General features: G+C 40.3%; 1 protein-coding gene across 1 annotated transcript in view; it reads left to right on the top strand.

The window, feature by feature from the left end:
* LOC124605700 (ectonucleotide pyrophosphatase/phosphodiesterase family member 5-like) overlaps window positions 1–16,343 on the top strand; it is a 31,820-nt gene extending 15,477 nt beyond the window's left edge. The window contains exons 4-6 of the mRNA XM_047137561.1: window positions 6,904–7,155; window positions 13,452–13,551; window positions 16,150–16,343. Coding sequence (XP_046993517.1) covers window positions 6,904–7,155; window positions 13,452–13,551; window positions 16,150–16,243 — 446 coding nt within the window. The 3' untranslated portion in view covers window positions 16,244–16,343. The remainder of the gene's footprint in view (window positions 1–6,903; window positions 7,156–13,451; window positions 13,552–16,149) is intronic.
* Window positions 16,344–19,207: the final 2,864 nt, after the last annotated feature.

The raw sequence follows: 19,207 nt of genomic DNA on the forward strand, positions 1-19,207 counted from the left end.
CAACTTCTTCAACTGTCATTTCAGAACAGGGAGACATCAGATCTGCCCTCGTGGATTGTGTCCCAGCCTCGGATTTGTCTGGAAGTCTCCTTTGGTCCGAAAGTTTCCATTGACACCATGGTTTTTCACTGCCTGTTCTTGGCTGCTCATGAAATGTATCCAGGTTTGGAAGTGGTATTCACTGATGGATCAACAAGTGACAGATGAACAAGCTTTGCATACACATATGCACGGTGCAGTAAACTCCACTCACTGCCCCTTGGCTGCAGTGTCCTCGCTGGTGCATTGATGGCCATTACACTAGCACTTAAAAAAGCCACATTCATTCTTTCTCTGACAAGAGTATCCTAATCTTTAGTGACTCCCTTTGCCAGACTGTAGACCAGTGCAGCTCTCCTCAGCCACTGGTTACGGCTATCCAGGATCTTGTCTCTGACCTTCGTCAAGCTGGATGGCCAGTCGTTTTTGTTTAGAACCCCAGTCAGTTTGGGATTTCGAGAAATGAATGAGCTTAGTCAAGCTGATCACAAAGATGCTGACTCTTGAAATGGGGGTTCCAGAACCGGACATTTGATCATTTATACGAGATCGATTACTGGAAGTCTGGAACCTGGAATGCTCTGTTCTGATCTCCCCAAACTGAGGGCAGCTAAGGAGACCATCACCACATCACAGTTCTCCCTGTGTGCTACTTGCAGGGAATCCAATGTCCTCTGTCGACCCTGCATTGGCCACATTTGGCTGGCTCATGGCCATGTTCTCCAACATGCGGATGTGGAGCCCACTGATGGTGCCCACTAACTCATAGACTGTCCTAATTTTTTTACTGCTTTGAGGTGGTCTTAATTTTCCTGACACGCTACCTCTGATGATAGCAGACTAAGCCAAAGTGGCTGATCTGGCATTGTTTTGCCTGCAAAGGTGGTTTCTATTCATCCCTATAAGGTAGGGGTTTTTGGCCTCATTGATCACCAGAGGGGTAAGTGGGACACCCCTACCCTCCCCTCCCCCCCCCCCCCCCCCAAAGGGGCCCCTTGTTGGTCTGTGCTCAGTGGCCCAGCCTGGCCTTCTACCCATTCCACATTTTTATTCTTTATTCTTTTTTGTTTCTTGATTTTAATGTCTTGGCTTGACTGACCTTTTAACGACTTGTCTGGGCTTTTATTTCTTCTCCCTCTCCCCCTCCCCCTAGCGCATGTGCGCGCCTGCGTACGCGTGCGGTTGTGTGTGTGTGTGTGTGTGTGTGTGTGTGTGTGTGTGTGTGTGTGTGTGTGTGAGTTACTTAGTTACACGTATGATTTCCTGGATTTGCCTTTCACTCCCTTTCTTTGACAACCATTCCTGGTTTGCCATTTAACGGAGGGAGGGACTGATGATCTTGCAGATTAGCTCCTTTCACTCCCAACCGACCAACCAGGGATGTGAACCTTAGGGAAAGGGACTGGGGAGGAAGGTTGGAGTAGGGATGGACAAATAAATTTTGTAGTTTGGGTGGGCGGCGGGATACTACTGTGGAAGGGGTAGAGACTATAGTAGGAAGGATATTTCTCATTTCCCCGGGCACAGTGAAGGGTAGTCGAAGCCTTGATGGAGAATGTGATTCAGTTGCTCCAGCCCTGAGTGGTATTGAGTTGTGAGGGAAGCCAGTCATTGGATGTGATGGATGACTGGGAAGGTAAGATCAGAGACATTGTTACTGGACCAGGAAAGGAGAGGAATTTTGATTTGCAAAGGTTCAGTGAGACCCTCTGCAGATGTGGCTGTCATGCTGATAACTAGATAACTCCCAGCACAGACACAATACTTTATACTGTCATCACTTTTAATGTATAAGCTAATCATTTATTATGTAAACAAAAGTGTTGCATGAATGTATAGCTCAGTCAAATTAGTAAATTCTAACCCAGCAGTTTTTCAAACAAAAATGTGGTTTCTGAAATCATAATATGTTCATATGCTAGTCTTTATATGCCACCCAAAAAATACTCAGTCCCGTGCGAGCTACTATGTGAGCAACAACTATGTAACAAGTCTGTGCCCGATATGTAAATGACCCACATCTCCTTGGAAGTCTGGTATCGATCAACATTGTGTAATGACTATTGTTGTCTTTCATGGGCATATTAGAGGCAATTTGTGAATAAGTTTGCCTTCAGACTTGTCTGCAATATGAACATTTATTCCATCATTTTTTGGGAGTGCATCAAGGATATTATTAATTCATGTACTGATATTTCTGCTGACAAGCTACCAGGCATTCTCAAAATGAAGATTTTGAAGGCATTTTACACTGTGAAGCAGATGCGCATGCGTCAAAGATAACACTGTTGTTAGCGAGTGTTTATTTTATTTATTTATTTACATGTCAATTTCCATGGGACCAAAGTGAGGAGAAAATCTTAAAGGTCATGGAATGCATCAGTACATGAAATTACAACATAAAAGAAATGACAGATAAAAATAAAATGTTTATGAACCTGAAAAATGCCGAGTCATAAGTTTAAGTAAAAACAATAAACGAATACAACAAGAATCGACTTAATTTTTCAAGGAACTCCTCGACAGAATAGGAGTCACCCATGAGGAAACTCTCCAGTTTCGATTTGAAAGTGTGTGGATTACTGCTAGGATTTTTGAATTCTTGTGATAGCTTATTGAAAATGGATGCAGCAGTATACTGCACACCTTTCAGCACGAGAGTTAAGGAAGTCTGATCCAACTGCAGGTTTGATTTCTGCCGAGTATTAAGTGAGTGAAAGCTGCTTATTCTTGGGAATAAGCTAATATTGTTAACAATAAATGACAGTAAGGGGTGTGTGTGTGTGTGTGTGTGTGTGTGTGTGTGTGTGTGGAGAGAGAGAGAGAGAGAGAGAGAGAGAGAGAGAGAGAGAGGCCAATGTCAAAATACCCAGACTCATGAACAGGGGTCAACAAGAGGTTTGTGAACTTACACCACTGATTGCCCGAACCACCTGTTTCTGAACCAAAAATATCCTTTTAGAATGGGAAGAGTTACCCCAAAATATAATACCATACGACATAAGCAAATGAAAATAAGCAAAGTAGACTAATTTTCGTGTTGAACGATCAGTTACTTCAGATACCGTGCAAATAGTAAAAATGGCAGCATTAAGTCTTTGAACAAGATCCTGAACATGGGCTTTCCATGACAGTTAACTATATTTGAACACACAGAAATTTGACATGTTCAGTTTCACTAATCATGAGCCCATTCTTTGAAATTAAAATGTCAGGTTTTGTTGAATTGTGTGTTAGAAACTGTAAAATCTGAGTCTTACTGTGATTTAGCATTAGTTAATTTTCTACAGGCCATGAACTTAGATCATGAATTGCACTATTTGAAACCAAGCCAGTGTTGCCACACAACATCCTTTACTACCAACCAAACAGAAATATTTTAGAGTTACCTATAATACTAGAAGGCATATTATTTATACAAATAAGGAGCGGGAGTGGCCCCAACACTGATCCCTGGGGCACCCCCCCCCCCTCCCCATTTGACTATACCCCACTCAGACCCCACATCACAGCCATTCTAAACACTGTGAACAATTACCTTTTGCTGTCTGTTGCTAAAGTAAGAGGTCAACCAATTGTGAGCTACTCCTATTCTGTAATGGTCCAACTTCTGGAGCAATGTTTTGTGATCAACACAATCAGACGCCTTAATTAAATCAAAAAATATGCCTAGCGTTCGAAATCTTTTAACTCATCCACTACCTCACAGAGAAGAGAGAATATAGCATTTTCTGTTGTTAAACGACTTCTAAAGCCGAACTGTACATTTGATAGCAAATTATGCGACATAAAATGATCAATTATCCTTACTTACACAGCCTTTTCAATAACTTTAGCAAACACTGATGGCATAGAGATAGGTCTAAAATTGTCTGCATTATCCCTTTCTCCCTTTTTATAAAGTGGATTTACTACTGAGTACTTTAATCGTTCAGGAAATTGACCATCCCTAAAGGAAAAATTACAAATATGACTAAATACAGGGCTAGCATGTGCAGCACAGTACTTTAATATTCTGCTAGGCACTCCACCATATCCAAGAAGGTCCTTAGTCTTCAGTGATTTAATTATTGACTCAATCTCCCCCTTGTCTGTGTCACAGAGGAGTATTTCTGACATCAATCTCAGAAAGGCATTTGCCAAGAGTGTAATTTGATTCCCTGTATCAACTAAATTTTTGTGTAATTCAACAGCAATGCTCAAAAAGATTGATAAATACTGTACATATATCTGATTTATCAGTAACAGAAATATTTTTACTACGAACTGACTTTATATTGTCGATCTTGTGCTGCTGACCAGACACTTCCTTCACAACTGACCATATGGTTTTAATTTTATCCCGTGTGAATTAGCTATTCTATTTGTGTACCGCATACTCTTTGCCTTCCTACTAACATTTTTAAGCACCTGGCAGTACTGTTTGTAATGGGCTACTGTAGCTTGATTGTAACCACTTCTAACATTTCCATATAATTCCAACTTTGTGTCAGTAATAGTTAAAACTTTACACCTCCAAGAATAAAACAAAATGAGCACATTCAGTACATGTGAAGTATTTGGTTGGCATATGTTGGAATGCCAGGCAGTGGAAACCTAGAAATGAGAGTGCAGATGTGAAATGAAATGAGGGTCCATGATTTATCAAGTTGAAAGCTCCCATATTAGTTAAGCAGTTTATCTGCCAATTAAAGTTCCACAGCTTCCTTGACCACTGCATCCCAGTAGGATTCAGGCTGTGGCCAGTATCTTAACTTTCCCGTAATCAGTGGAATGACCGATGGAAATACAACGTTCACTCACTGCACACTCCCATTTGTTGGGCTACAGTAGACGAGTGTATTCAGCTGGAATTATATGGGGAAACTGAAATAGGTTTTTTCCTTTGAATTTTATTTTGGCCTCAGGTCACTCGAATGATATTTTAAAACCAGAACCCGAGGTGAATCAATCAGATAAACAGTTCTTAATGCTTTTCATAAAAAACAGCTTTGTTTCTCAATATTGACTTAGTTACAACATAGTAATGCAAATGTAAAGTACTTGTATGTGAACAGAAGAAACAGTGAATGAGGCATGTAAATTTATTAAATGAATATGAACAGTTTTGCATATTAAAACACTCATTAGAGTGGATTATATACCCATAAAAGTGACCCACAATATTCCTGCAAGGACTAAGTGTAGTTTGCTTGAGGAAGAACTACTCCTTGGTTTTGTCTGTAATAAACTTGAAATTTTGTTGAAACCTGTTAAAAATGTGTGCTGCAGTGTGCTACAACCTTTTTGAATGGTAGTTAAGAGTGTGCTTGTAAAATGAAGGTTCTTCTTCGGTCTTGCCTCCACTGAATGGATGTTGCCATTCCTATCAAACAAGTTAAAGTTCTCTAGGAAAAACCTCATAGGTGAGATACATATGGCAATTTCAGTACAAGAATTTCCAACTTGTTAAACATAGGCCTACACGAAACCACAAATATGGCCTGGATTGCTCACTTCTGAGCTAAAAGTATCCTTTTAGCCTGAACACAGTTGCCACAAAATATTATCATTTATGATGCCAGGAAACAAGAGCACACAAAATAAACACATTTTAGTGAATCAATTAAGTTTATTGTAGTTAGTTTCCTAATTGCAAAAGTAGCTGCATTTAGTCTCTGCAGTAGATGACAATATGTGTCTTTTGGGAGCCTCTCATCTACCTTCACTTCTTCAGCACTTTTATAAATGTGTGTACAAGTCACTAGTTGAAAAATAAAATGTTACATATAATACTGTTGCATGTCAAACCTCCACCTTTCCAATATTGTCCAAAAAAATTCTAATAGTAGTCGTGGTATAGTTAATAGACTTACCCATAGACTATTTTGTATAATTAAATGGACAAATCGCTTAGAAAGAGGTATAGAATGAAGAGAATGTAGATAATGTAACAAGGGAGAAAAATGAAAAATTAAAATCTAAGATTATTCTCACACACACACACACACACACTCTCTCTCTCTCTCTCTCTCTCTCTCTCTCTCTCTCTCTCTCTCTCTGTGCATTGTCATTGCCACAAATATTGTGATTGTGTGGTTGTTGGCGGACAAGTTATGTAGCTAAGCTACCATCTATGAAACAAACACATTTTCAAACTCCTTCTCATTGGTTACTGTCCACCTCTGACACAATTTACACTGTACATTTCACACTATTTGGTGTCCTGTTTCATAAAGTTAAGGCCCTTTCTTTGCACATTCACAATTGTTCCCTCAAAAATTAACATATATAGCCATTTCCCCCTGTCAGTCAGCGAACCAAAGACTCAGTTCTTCCAGTTATGTTCCTTTCTATTTCCACTTCTCAATCTGTCATGCCCTTTTTGTCATCTTTCTCATTACTTGTATTCTACCATGTTTCTTCTTTTCTACCTTTTCCATCTCTTCTCTCACATCTAATGCTGCCATTGCCCAAAGTCCCATTCTATCTGCCTGTAATTTATCAACATTATTCTATTTGTTATAAATATTAACTGTGATGTCAAACATCAAGAGGAAAGCCTTTTTGTCCTATTTTCGCCAGGTTAAAGAAATCAATCGCTAGAACAAAATGCAGTTCTTGTGTTGATTTAACTTTTACAGATGTTGTTCCTTCTCTTCTGCAGCAGAGTAAATTTCATTTTTAAGTGTAATTAGAATACAGACATTGCCTTAAAGATCAATAGCACACTCATATGTACGTTTGTAAGATAAGTTTTGTTAGTTTGTTGTATAATTCTATTTTTAAAACCTGAATTCATTTGTTTGTGCCTGTAACTTGAGAGAAAAAGTGTTATGATTTGCAAACTTTATTATTATTATTATTATTGTTTTTTTTTTTCAGGCTCAAGGACATTTGGAGTTCATGGTTATGACAATGAACTCCAGACAATGCACTCTTTCTTCATTGCTGTGGGTCCTCTACTAAAGAAGAATTATACAATTCCACCATTTGATTCTGTTGACTTGTATTCATTATTCTGCAAGATTTTAGGGTTCTACAGCCCTCCAACAAATGGTTCACTTTCAAATGTTATATCTATGTTGAAAGATGACACCAAAATTAAAATTCATTGGAAATGGATAACCATTTCAGGTATATCATTTTTTTTTTTTTTTTTTTTTTTAATTTCAGATTGTTATATTTTATTGTGGGCAGTAGCAACAAAGATGATCATGCCTTACGATTTTGTACAGAATGTAGTTTGCAGTAACAAATGTATACAGTGACAGAAATGAAAAAGTAATATTTGCTGAAGCCTTATGAGAAATCTGTGCATCTCATGACACTGGAAGTACAGAAGTAAATTTATTATTATGTTCTTATTGTGCCTTCCATCACATTTAACAATGATATTAGATAAAATGTAGCAGGTACCTACAGAAACTATAATGCTTATTGGTAACACAGCCACATGTAGACTTTTCCAGAGATGGGCAAACTCTTTCATCCTTGGGAACTAGTTCACTGGTGATCGCTCAATTTTGGGAACCATTCATTTTTACTCATTCACTGTTTATTTGTGCTTGGTATTTGGTTCTTACGAGAAATTGAAAATTAGTAGCATAAGTGGCTGAAGATGGAGGGTGCCAAGAGGGGGCATTTGCCACCCCGCGCCTCCCCCCCCCCCCCCCCCCGCACGAAGTACAGAGTTTTTATTCATAACAGAATTCTCACAAACTTGTAATGTTCGTGAATCTGCAAAACTTCTCGTTTAGCCAACTGTAGCATTATCTGGCTGATCGTAGTGAAACAATATAGGGTGGCGCATGAAAATCCGGCCCTAAGTACCTCACCAGTTACACACGATTTGTTGACCACTACGAGCAGAATAGATAAACATGTAATAATTAGGCAGTGAAGAAATAACAAATGAGCTAATGCAAACAACAACATTGAAACAATAGATGATGATTGGTGGGCGGCAATGAGCAGTCCAGTACTTGTGGCCGATTTTTTTTTTGTGCGCTACCCTGTGCCATTGAAATAATATTGTAGAAGTTATCACATTCTCTTTACAAAATGTGACACCTGACACTAGATTATAGAGCGCGGGCTTCAATCGGTTGTTACGTCAGTCTGCCTTCCATAACAATGAACATGCTCTTTTACCTTGGGTAAAAAAAGGCGGAAAATGGCCACTCGTGTGTGCCGTGCCGACTTCCTTGGCATTTGTAATAATAAACAAAATCTTGCCTTTTCACAAGTATTCCTTCTGCAGTTTATCAAAATAGTGAAGTAAGCTGATATGCCGTTTTGTTACCTAAAAAGATGTATGAATTACACACCACATAATTTACGTAATTAAAATGTATTTTATAATTACGTCATGGACGCTGAATACAATAAAAAAAGAACCAGAAGTTCAGAGTTCAAAAAATGTTTGAAACAGACCTAGAATGGGCATGCGCAGTGAACAAATGAACAACAACTCGATACTGAACTAAACTATGAGCAGTCGGCAGTGGAACTGCAATGAGTGGCGACGCTAAGGCGAGACTGAGACAGAATGGAATGGGACCAGACTGAGACAGACGGGAACGGGACCAAGGCTGGAACGAGACCGGCCGACATGCCGTTGCAGGAAGGAGACCGACCGTTTCCCGTTCCTTGGAACTATAAGTAGAAAGTCGCAACTGAAGTGAACTATGAAAGATCGTTCCTTAGGATTCGTTCCTCAGTTGTTCCGTGTTCATCTTGATGAACTGTTCCTTTGGACCCATTAGTTTGCGAACGACGCATCTCTAGACTTTTCTGTAAAATAAATTACAGTTAATGTACAGAATTGGTCATAGCGAAAATATTGGGTTGGTGCATGAGTTCATAGCATTTTTCCATAAGTTCAACATAAAATATAACATAATATAACTAATATAGTCTCCTTCACTATTTGCAACAGTCTGCCAATACTGGGTGACATTTTGATTCCATGACTGACTGTAGAAATCTCTTGGTTTTGAGGTGAAGAACTCATTGACGATGTTTGGAGCACATTTTTATCTGGAAAGAAAGTGCCTTGAAGGTTGTTAGATAGCTAGTGGAATAGTTGAAAATCTGAGGGCACTAGATTAGGCGGACAAGGTGCGTTTGGAATGATTTCACCAATCCAGTTACTGTATAGTGTTTTTTGTCAGCAATAGTAGGGGGGGGGGGGGGCATTATTGTGGAATAGCGTCACTTCAGCTGTCTTCCTGATCATTGTTCTTAGATTGTGTCTGCAAGACATCTCAGTTGTTGACAATAATGGCAGCAGTGATGGTTACACCTAGGGCAAGAAATTCATAATACACCACACTGTTGCTCTTCCAGCACATGCATAAAATTATCTTTTGTGGATGCGCACAGGTCTGTGTATGGGGAGTTGCTGTTTTGTTTGGCTCAACTATTCTTTTCTTTTCCTTATGTTAGCATAAAGACACTATTTCTCGTGACCAGTAATGATACAGAATAGGAATGGTTGGTGTTGCTCATGAACCAATTGATGATTAGCAAGCAGAGCTACATATATGTTCAGCTGCTCATTTTTGTGATTTTGACTTAGAACATGTGGTACCCGTAAATCCAATTTTTGAACCTACCATTGCATGCAAATGTCACATGATGGAATGATCACAGCTCATCACATTTGCCAGTCCTCAAGTGCACTGACGTGGATAATAGTGGATTAATGTGTTTAAACGATCTTCTTCAAACCCCGAAGGTCTTCCTGAATGTGGAGAGTCATTAATATCAAAATGATCCTCCTTAAACAGGGAACTCCAAATGACAAAATGGCAGTATGTAAACCAAGTAACAACAGTGAACGACAAATAAAAAATGACAGTCGATCAATTAACTCATATCAACCAAAATACCAATGTGCAAAATAAAAATGGTACGAACCTGTGCACCAACCTAATTGCTGGTGTTCCAATATGGCACACTTCCGTAAATTTGGAAAAAAAGAAAGGCTGTCAGCATAATTGGAGAGGCTATGTATGATAAAATTTCTGACTTCATTGCCTGTACGGACATTTCACTCTTCTTTTCTTATCCATTTCAGTTATGTTGCCTATAGAGACATTTTTGTGTTGGTTTCATATACATTTGAGTTCGTTAGTTTAAATGAAAGGTTAAATTTGGGATGAGAACATTTCATGAAATTAATTACTTGTTTATTGTGCCAGCAGTAGTGATCAGTCTAGCAAAGCCCAGTTCTGCATGTCATTTGTTAATCACCAGTTTAATTTTGCATCCACTGTTAAGATTTTCATTAGTTAACTATTTCATGAAAATACAATCATTTTAAAAAAGTGTGGTAATTTTATCACGGTTCTTTAACTCTGAGTGATAATGGCTGCTACTGAAAACACTAGTTCCAATGACTTGATTATTATACTTCAATTACATGCCTATGGGTCCAGATACTCTCATTTTATCTTGCATATGATGACATGCTTGTCTGTGACATAATTCAATAAATTAAATAGCATACTGACAGCTTTCTTAAAACACTCCCCATCCTGGCCACTGCTCACACTAGACTCCTGTTTATGTTTGGCAGTGCTTGGGCATTGTTGTCCATGACTAATGGCCACCAAAAGTTCAGATGGCAAGTGATATGTAAGGATATAAATAGACTAGTTTGGATCGACATCAGTATTAATGCTCTTACTGAGAAATCAGTATTTTTTGTCATTTCAGTTTTGCAAGCATTTATATTTTTCTGGTGTCAGATGTTGTGCATACAAGCCATGCCAAGATATACAATGCTTCCCTAGGCATGTACTGGGGTGCAGTTAGAATAGAAGTAGTTGTTATTTTTTTGTGACATTTAACAATATTATGAGAAGGAAAGTTGCTACTCACCATAGCAGATAGCTACAACAAAAAGACTGTCACAAATAACCTTTTGGGTAACGAGGCCTTTGTTGAAAATAGATGGCATGCACGCAGGCGTGTGCGCGCGCACACACACACACACACACACACACACACACACACACACGACTGCAGTCTCTGGCAGGTGAAGACACACTGCAAGCAGCAGGAACAGTGCATGATGGGAGTGGCAACTGGGTGGGGTAAGGACGCTGGGGCAGGGAGGGAGAGGGATAGTAGGATAGAGGTGGGGGACAGTGAAGTGGTGCTGGGCATCATGCAAGGACAAGGTGGAGAGAGGTTAGGGCAGCTAGATGCAGTCAGGAGGTTAGACGGAGTGTGGCGGGGCAGAGGTGGGCGATGGGGGGGGGGGGGGGGGGAGGGGGGGGGGGGGCGAGCAGAAAAGGAGAGAAGTAGAACTGGGTGTGTTGGTGGAATAAGGACTGTGTAGTGCTGGAATGGGAACAGGGAAGGGGTTGGATGGGTGAGGACCATGACTAACGAAGGGTGAGGCCAGGAGGGTTACAGGAACGTAGGGTATATTGCAGGTAGAGTTCCCACCTGCACAGTTCAGAAAAGCTGGTGTTCGTAGGAAGGATTCATATGGCACAGTCTGTGAAGCACTCTCCCTGAAATATATAAATATATCTTGCGTTCCTGTAACCCTCCTGGCCTCAACCTTCATTAGTCATTGTCCTCACCCATCCAACCCTTTGACTGTTCCCGTTCCAGCACTACGTAGCCCTCATTCCATTATTACTTCCCTCCTTTTCAGTTGCCTCCCCCCCCCCCCCCCCCCACCTCTTCCCTGCACTCTGTCTAACCTCCCAACTGCACCTAGCTGCCCTTTTCTCTCTTTCTCTCTCTCTCTCTCTCTCTCTCTCTCTCTCCCCCCCTCCCACATTGTCCCTACACACTTCCTACCACCAATTCACTGTCCCCCACCCCTACCCTAATATCCCTCCCCTTCTCCACCCCAGCCTCCTCCTTACCCCATCCAGATGCTACTCCCATCATGCACTGCTGCTGCTCCTCTGTGTGGCTTCAGCTGTCAGAGACTGCAGTCATGTGCGTGCACGTACGCCAGCATGTCGTCTGTTTTTGACAAAGGCCTCGTTGGCCGAAAGCTTATTTGTGACAGGCTTTTTGTTGTGCCTGTCTGCGACTCAGCATCTCCGCTATATGGTAAGTAGGAACTTTCCTTTTCATAATATTCTTACATTCCATCCTGGATTTTCCATTGTTTTATTTTTTCTGATGGCTTTTCTTCAATCCTAACCCAATGCTGTTTTCCTTTGTTACTATTTTCCAGTGCATTACTATAGTCAGCGTCCTACCTTCTTTCTCTTCTTTTCTGTGTTTCTATTGTCGCCCTACAAACCACACTGCATGCTATAATTATGAGCTACACTGTATCGACCATTTTGGCCATACACAACAGAAGGCTACAAGATCACTGTCTGTTGGCGCAGCATCTCGTGTCATTTACTCTTGCCGATATCATTAATCCTATACCTTCAAACTGATCACACTTCCTGTGTCACTCTCCTGTATTTTTGCATGCTCTTTCCCACACTTTTCTGGTGCCACACGATCTTGTATCTCGTCCTACGAACTCCTCCCCAAACCTCACCCTTTGTCCGTTCTATCCCATTTCACACCCACTAATTCCACCTCATTCAGTCACATCTGCCATCCCCTTTCTTAACACTTATCTATCCTCAAGACCTGCTACCCACAGTAATATATTTTTTATTATTATTTATAGGTGACAGCTCTCATTGCAAGCAAAGATTATCAGTTTACACTCAGTTCCTGGAGATGTATTATCAGCTTAGAAATACAATGTTTGTTCCTTTCTATTAATGGTTAAGTATACCTCCTGCATGAATTTTCATAACTTATTTATGGCACATATTTGCACCCCAGATCTAATCTAATGGATGCAGAAGACGCAAGATTTCCTTCTGTTCTTTCAGTGCACTCACTGAAGCCACATACTACTTGATTCATGAACTTTGGTGTGCACATTTCTGTAAGTCTTTTTGCAGGTTAAGCTGTAAATGTTCTTCTTTTTCTTCCTCAAGTAAACTGGTGCAGTTCCTTAGACATTCAGAAAGAATTGGGTTTAATTTGTTCTATGGATTTCCTGATTAACATTTTCCAGGAAGCTCATTGTAGGCAGATGCTTCCTAAAATATTTCCCCTATCTTTGTCTAACTGGCCTATTGCTCCACCTCTGTTGTAAATGTTTTCGTTCCTTTGTTCTCACTGTTCATTGTGGGGATGTTATTCTTTTTGTGAATCTTATTGCCTTTTATCACCTATTTGTGTACATTACTTTTAGAGGTTTAAGTGTTTTAAATTTCCTAAATGCAAAGTTGCTATCTCTAAAAGATAGCCATTGTAGTGAGTTATGAAATAAAGACTTTTATCTGCATGACGACTCACTTTGAGGACATTTAATGTATCTGTAATTAGCTGAATATTTCGAGGCGTTGCTATTTATTTGTAGTTTTCTTCTTTTGCAGGTTCTGTTATATTGCTCCTGTGCCTTTTTATATTTGCTGTTCATTTGATGCGAAAAGCACGCAGATTAGAGGAGAGTAACAGTGACTATACATTATTAAGGTAAAATGTTGTAATATCATTATGAAATGACAGTGAAAAACAAAATAGTTGCATTCAGTGGAATGTTTATTTGAAAATTTCCAGGCTCTTGGAAGTACATTCGCTTTTACGAAGTGTAAGCACAACGGACAAAAAATTAGACTCCCCCATCAGGAGATGTCACGTTTATATCACTTAACACTGTCTCTAACCTTTAAAAAATCCTCAGTGGGAAAGAATCAACAAGTTTCTTCTTCTGTTGTGTCGTATCCACATATTGATGATTAGATCGCATTGAGTTACTAACACATTTTCTACAAGATTAAGATCTTGTGATTTAGTGGGCCAGTTGAGGTGTGATAGCAGCATCAGTTTGTCTCCACAAGTAAGACAGATGGATTGCTGCACTGCCCTGGTCACAAATGGCTGCCCTCCAAGGCAGAAATCCAAGTGCAGCTGAAGTGAGCCCAAAGATGGCCCACTAGCAAAGGTGGCAAGTCAACAGGAATGGGCTTTGAAGCAGAAGTCTCCTTGTTGGTGGTGGACCCCAAATGTCCTGGTGGCATCTTGCAAAACCATGTCACCTGGTGTGGGCCTCTTTGTGGGTGGTGGTGCTAGTCTGCAATCCTTTTGGCTAATGATGGTTATTTGTTTGCTTGTTGTGCTGAAGCATTGCTTCAACCACTTACATCAAAACAAGGTGGTGGCAAGAATGTGTGGCAGTTGGCCTGCCTTTGCCATGATCAGCCCACTTTACTGCTGCATCAATGGTACCAAGAGTGTTGGCCCGTCTCAGCTCACAGTGAGGAAACAGACTGTGATAGTATTGCTGCATCTGATGCGATGCTGCTTTAGTTCTGCACCTACTGGTGTCCACAGCCTGTTTGTGACATCTGCGGCAGTGCTTCTGTGTTACTTAGTAGTGCCAAACAAGTGTTGACAGTGCTACACCTGGCCTGAACTACACCCTCCACAAATTGCTGTTGGAATGTCTCATTGAGCTGTTGATGCCTTCCATCATTTGGAGAGAAAAAAAAAAAAAAAAAAAAAAGGCATGCCACACTAAACACATTCAGTCAGTTACTGGCTGGTTTCTGTGTTTGGACCTTGCATGGTATGCAACTGTAAGTGTCCATTGCATGCAATTCCCTTCACAAAGTTCACTCGGGAACTGTTTGAGGTTCACTGATGGCAGCAATTGCTGATGGGTTTGAAACACTGGTCTACGGTCAGTGCCAGTTACGATCTTGACACGATCACTGATATTACACAGTGTTACGTGATGTCAAGTCATACACCATTCATCATACACATATTGGACAGCCTGTGTTGATACATCAACAAACCGGGCAACTTCATTCGTAGTGTGATCATGGAAATGTCCAAACACAATAGCTCCATTGTGCCATTTCATACAACTGTCACATACATGTCACATCACTGCCATAACGTAAATCAGCAATGAAGGGTCAAACGGCTGCCTGGTACCAGTTGTAACCCATTTACAGTACACTAAATGGACTAGTGTGGCCTTTTATGGGGAGACTGATATTTTGTAAATATGCAGTAGAGGAGGAGGAAATGTCTGAAATAAGTGATTTTTTTTAAAAAAAAAAAGAAAAAGTACGTTGATGAAATGGCAGAATGACTAGACAGTTAATGTTTTCTGCATCTCATCTCTACCACAACACAGAATTCTCAGTGTTGTATGGACTTTTCCCCATTGTTGTTTGGGTTGTAGATCAAAAGGTGGTATATTTCATTGTGGAAGTTGCTTTCGTGGCAACAGTCTCTTAAATTGGATTCTATCATTTTTCATCATTTCACACAAGTGAAAAATATTATCTATTACAAGGAGGCTCAGTGACTGCCCATAATGTACTTTCAGGAGGTGATTCCTAAAAGTACATAGTGGCACACTCACGATTTTATCAGAGCCACACCTCAAGGTGCAATTACATGTAAGGATAGTCATTGCCGAAGACCAGGATGACATCAGCTCAAGATGGTTGGTACATTTATTATGACAAGGTGGTGGATTTAGGGTCTCTGCCAGGTTGCAGTTGGGCACTTGGTAGTGCTAAAGAAAGTGGGTGGCAGCACTGATTGCAGCATCACAGGATAAGTTCATCTAGGCAGAATGGTCTGTGGTTGTAGTGGTGGCCATTGCCTGTTGCTGATCTGGCACAAGCGCTTGGCTAGCACAGGGGCAGTGCTGATGCAGAGCTGTTCATTGTTATGCTAGTGAGCCTAGTTACTGAGTCATCAATGATGCAAGAAGGCATCAGGCAGCTGCTTCAATACCTGCCAGCCAGTCGGTCTCCTATAGGTTTATTTTCCAGCATATGGATCATGGTCCACAAGAGAAGTACTAATTTGGAATAACGGGACAGTATCAGTTGTACTTTTAAAGATAAGGACCATTCTTGGTCCCCAACGGCCATTATCCAGTGGCTAAGTCAGACATCATGAGAGAACAGCATTAGGGTATGAAATCAGTCGTGGTATGTAACATAAAAATAGAAGTGGAACTGGTGCTGTCATTTTAATAGGATGATCAATTAAAATTTTCTCATTGATAAAATTTATAATATTGTAAACTTATGTTATTTTCATCAGTGACAGGGAGGCCTCAGAAGGATGGGTAACAAAATCACAGCAAGAATGTCATCAAGCTGATATCCAAAATTTAATTCAAAGTGAAGAGGAATAATTTTGTGCACTTTGTGAGAAGAAAAATATGAATGCTTGTACACTGATGTAATGCTTTTTGCACAAATCTATTTTTACAATAAAATGCCTTTCAAAAATGATGTAGTAATTTAACTTTGATATATAGTGTTCACAAACATGTATGAGTATTTGGTTCTATCCTACAGTTAAAGAAGGCATCACTGTAGGCAACTTCCAGCCAGTTGCTGAATTTGCTTCTAGCTCCTCCCCCCCCACCCCACCCCCCAACCTCTCTCATATATCATGAATACTTTTATAAGGAAACTGGTCTTCTAATGAAGCTGTCAAATACAGGGCTATTACAAATGATTGAAGCGATTTCATAAATTCACTGTAGCTCCATTCATTGACATGTGGTCACGACACACTACAGATACGTAGAAAAACTCATAAGTTTTGTTCGGCTGAAGCTGCACCTCAGGTTTCTGCCGCCAGAGCGCGCAGTGAGACAAAATGGCGACAGGAGCCGAGAAAGCGTATGTCGTGCTTGAAATGCACTCGCATCAGTCAGTCATAACAGTGCAACGACACTTCAGGACGAAGTTCAACAAAGATCCAACAACTGATAACGCCATTCGGCGATGGTATGCGCAGTTTAAAGCTTCTGGATGCCTCTGTAAGGGGAAATCAACGGGTCGGCCTGCAGTGGGCGAAGAAACGGTTGAACGCGTGCGGGCAAGTTTCACGCGTAGCCCGCAGAAGTTGACGAATAAAGCAAGCAGGGAGCTAAACGTACCACAGCCGACGGTTTGGAAAATCTTACGGAAAAGGCTAAAGCAGAAGCCTTACCGTTTACAATTGCTACAAGCCCCAACACTCGATGACAAAGTCAAACACTTTGAATTTTCGGCACGGTTGCAACAGCTCATGGAAGAGGATGCGTTCAGTGCGAAACTTGTTTTCAGTGATGAAGCAACATTTTTTCTCAATGGTGAAGTGAACAGACACAATGTGCGAATCTGTGCGGTAGAGAATCCTCACGCATTCGTGCAGCAAATTCGCAATTCACCAAAAGTTAACGTGTTTTGTGCAATCTCAAGGTTTAAAGTTTACGGCCCCTTTTTCTTCTGCGAAAAAAATGTTACAGGACATGTGTATCTGGACATGCTGGAAAATTGGCTCCTGCCACAACTGGAGACCGACAGCGCCGACTTCATCTTTCAACAGGATGGTGCTCCACCGCACTTCCATCATGATGTTCGGCATTCCTTAAACAGGAGATTGGAAAACCGATGGATCGGTCGTGGTGAAGATCATGATCAGTTAATTCATGTCATGGCCTCCACGCTCTCTAACCCCATGCGATTTCTTTCTGTGGGGTTATGTGAAAGATTCAGTGTTTAAACCTCCTCTACCAAGAAACGTGCCAGAACTGCGAGCTCGCATCAACGATGCTTTTGAACTCATTGATGGGGACATGCTGCGCCGAGTGTGGGAGGAACTTGATTATTGGCTTGATGTCTGCCGAATCACTAAAGGGGCACATATCGAACATTTGTGAATGCCTAAAAAAACTTTTTGAGTTTTTGTATGTGTGTGCAAAGCATTGTGAAAATATCTCAAATAATAAAGTTATTGTAGAGCTGTGAAATCGCTTCAATCATTTGTAATAACCCTGTATAAGTAGAAAATATTTTGCTTGCCAAATGGCAGGAGAAAAGGCACAAGAGGGAAGTCAAAGCCATAGCTTTCAGAACCACAGTATTGGAAGAAATAAAGTTAATGGGAACCTAACTGGGGAAATCATTTAAAAAATCCAGCTAAGGGGGGCCCCAACAGGACAGACTGACAGGGAAATCTGCATTAAAACACTTACAAACCAGCTGAGCTAAGAATGAAATTAAAAAGCACAGATAAACAGAATGCAAAGAAAATATGTAAGAATCTGAAAAATATAAAATATTTGCAGCAGGGGAAATTATATTGCTTAACCCCTGATCTGTGCCTGATCCTTAAAGATGGAATAAGTATTAGTTAATGAGATTAAGTGAATGGAAATTCACAGTTAGGCATTAGGATAGGTACAAATTTCAAGAAATACATCAAGTGATTAGTGTTTAATATATATTAAAGATTTTGTGTGTTAGATTGGATATGGCAATAAAAGATCCACCCCACTGTTACTGTAAATCATGTTACCAAAATGTTAAAAGTGCCATATGAAATATATAACTTACAAACATGTGGAATGTGAAAAAATTAAATTACCTAACTAGAGCATTTTCTATGACTGGACTCACTTTTGATGAGAGACGGGGGAAAAATATGTAGGTATTATGAATGAAACAGCAAGCAGAAAGCCTAGTCTTAATAAAGAAAATGCTAAGCATTGCTTAAAGGACCCTAACCTAATGATATGAAACTTTGATGGGGGAGGGAGGGCAGGGGGAGGAGAGTGATGGAGAAATGAATACAAAAAAGATAAAATAGATGAATAGCAAATGCACACAGTTAAAACAAAATCTTAAGCAGGGCTGAAGAATACACAATTGCAAAATGCACATTTGTCTTTTGAAAACTAAAAGTAAGTAGAAAAATGCAAAAAGTACAAAATGTGAAGAGGAGTCTCAAGTAACAAAGCCATTCCTCTGCTTATATTGCTTCATTTTTCCAGTGTTGTAATCCAGTGGTCAGCATGTTTGTCATGTGGAGGACCCAGATTCAGTTACTGGCACCACCTGAATTCATCTGTGGAGGAATGGACTGGGGTGAAAGCCGGTTGCAGAGCTACTTAAATGATAAACAGAGCTCTAAGATTTGGAAAGTTGGACACAGTGAGGAGAGCATACAAATGACACCACTGGTCAATCAGCAATGTGTGATCTTTAGGGCTTTATTGCAAGTTTTCTTCATCCGTTTGCTTTTCTCTGTCCCAATTCCCTCAGAAGGTCTTCAGAAGATTTCATTTTTATTTCACATTTGTATACCTAGTGTCAGTTTTTAT

This window comes from Schistocerca americana, chromosome 3 (genome assembly GCF_021461395.2).
Source record: "Schistocerca americana isolate TAMUIC-IGC-003095 chromosome 3, iqSchAmer2.1, whole genome shotgun sequence".
Taxonomy (NCBI): Eukaryota; Metazoa; Arthropoda; class Insecta; order Orthoptera; family Acrididae; genus Schistocerca; species Schistocerca americana.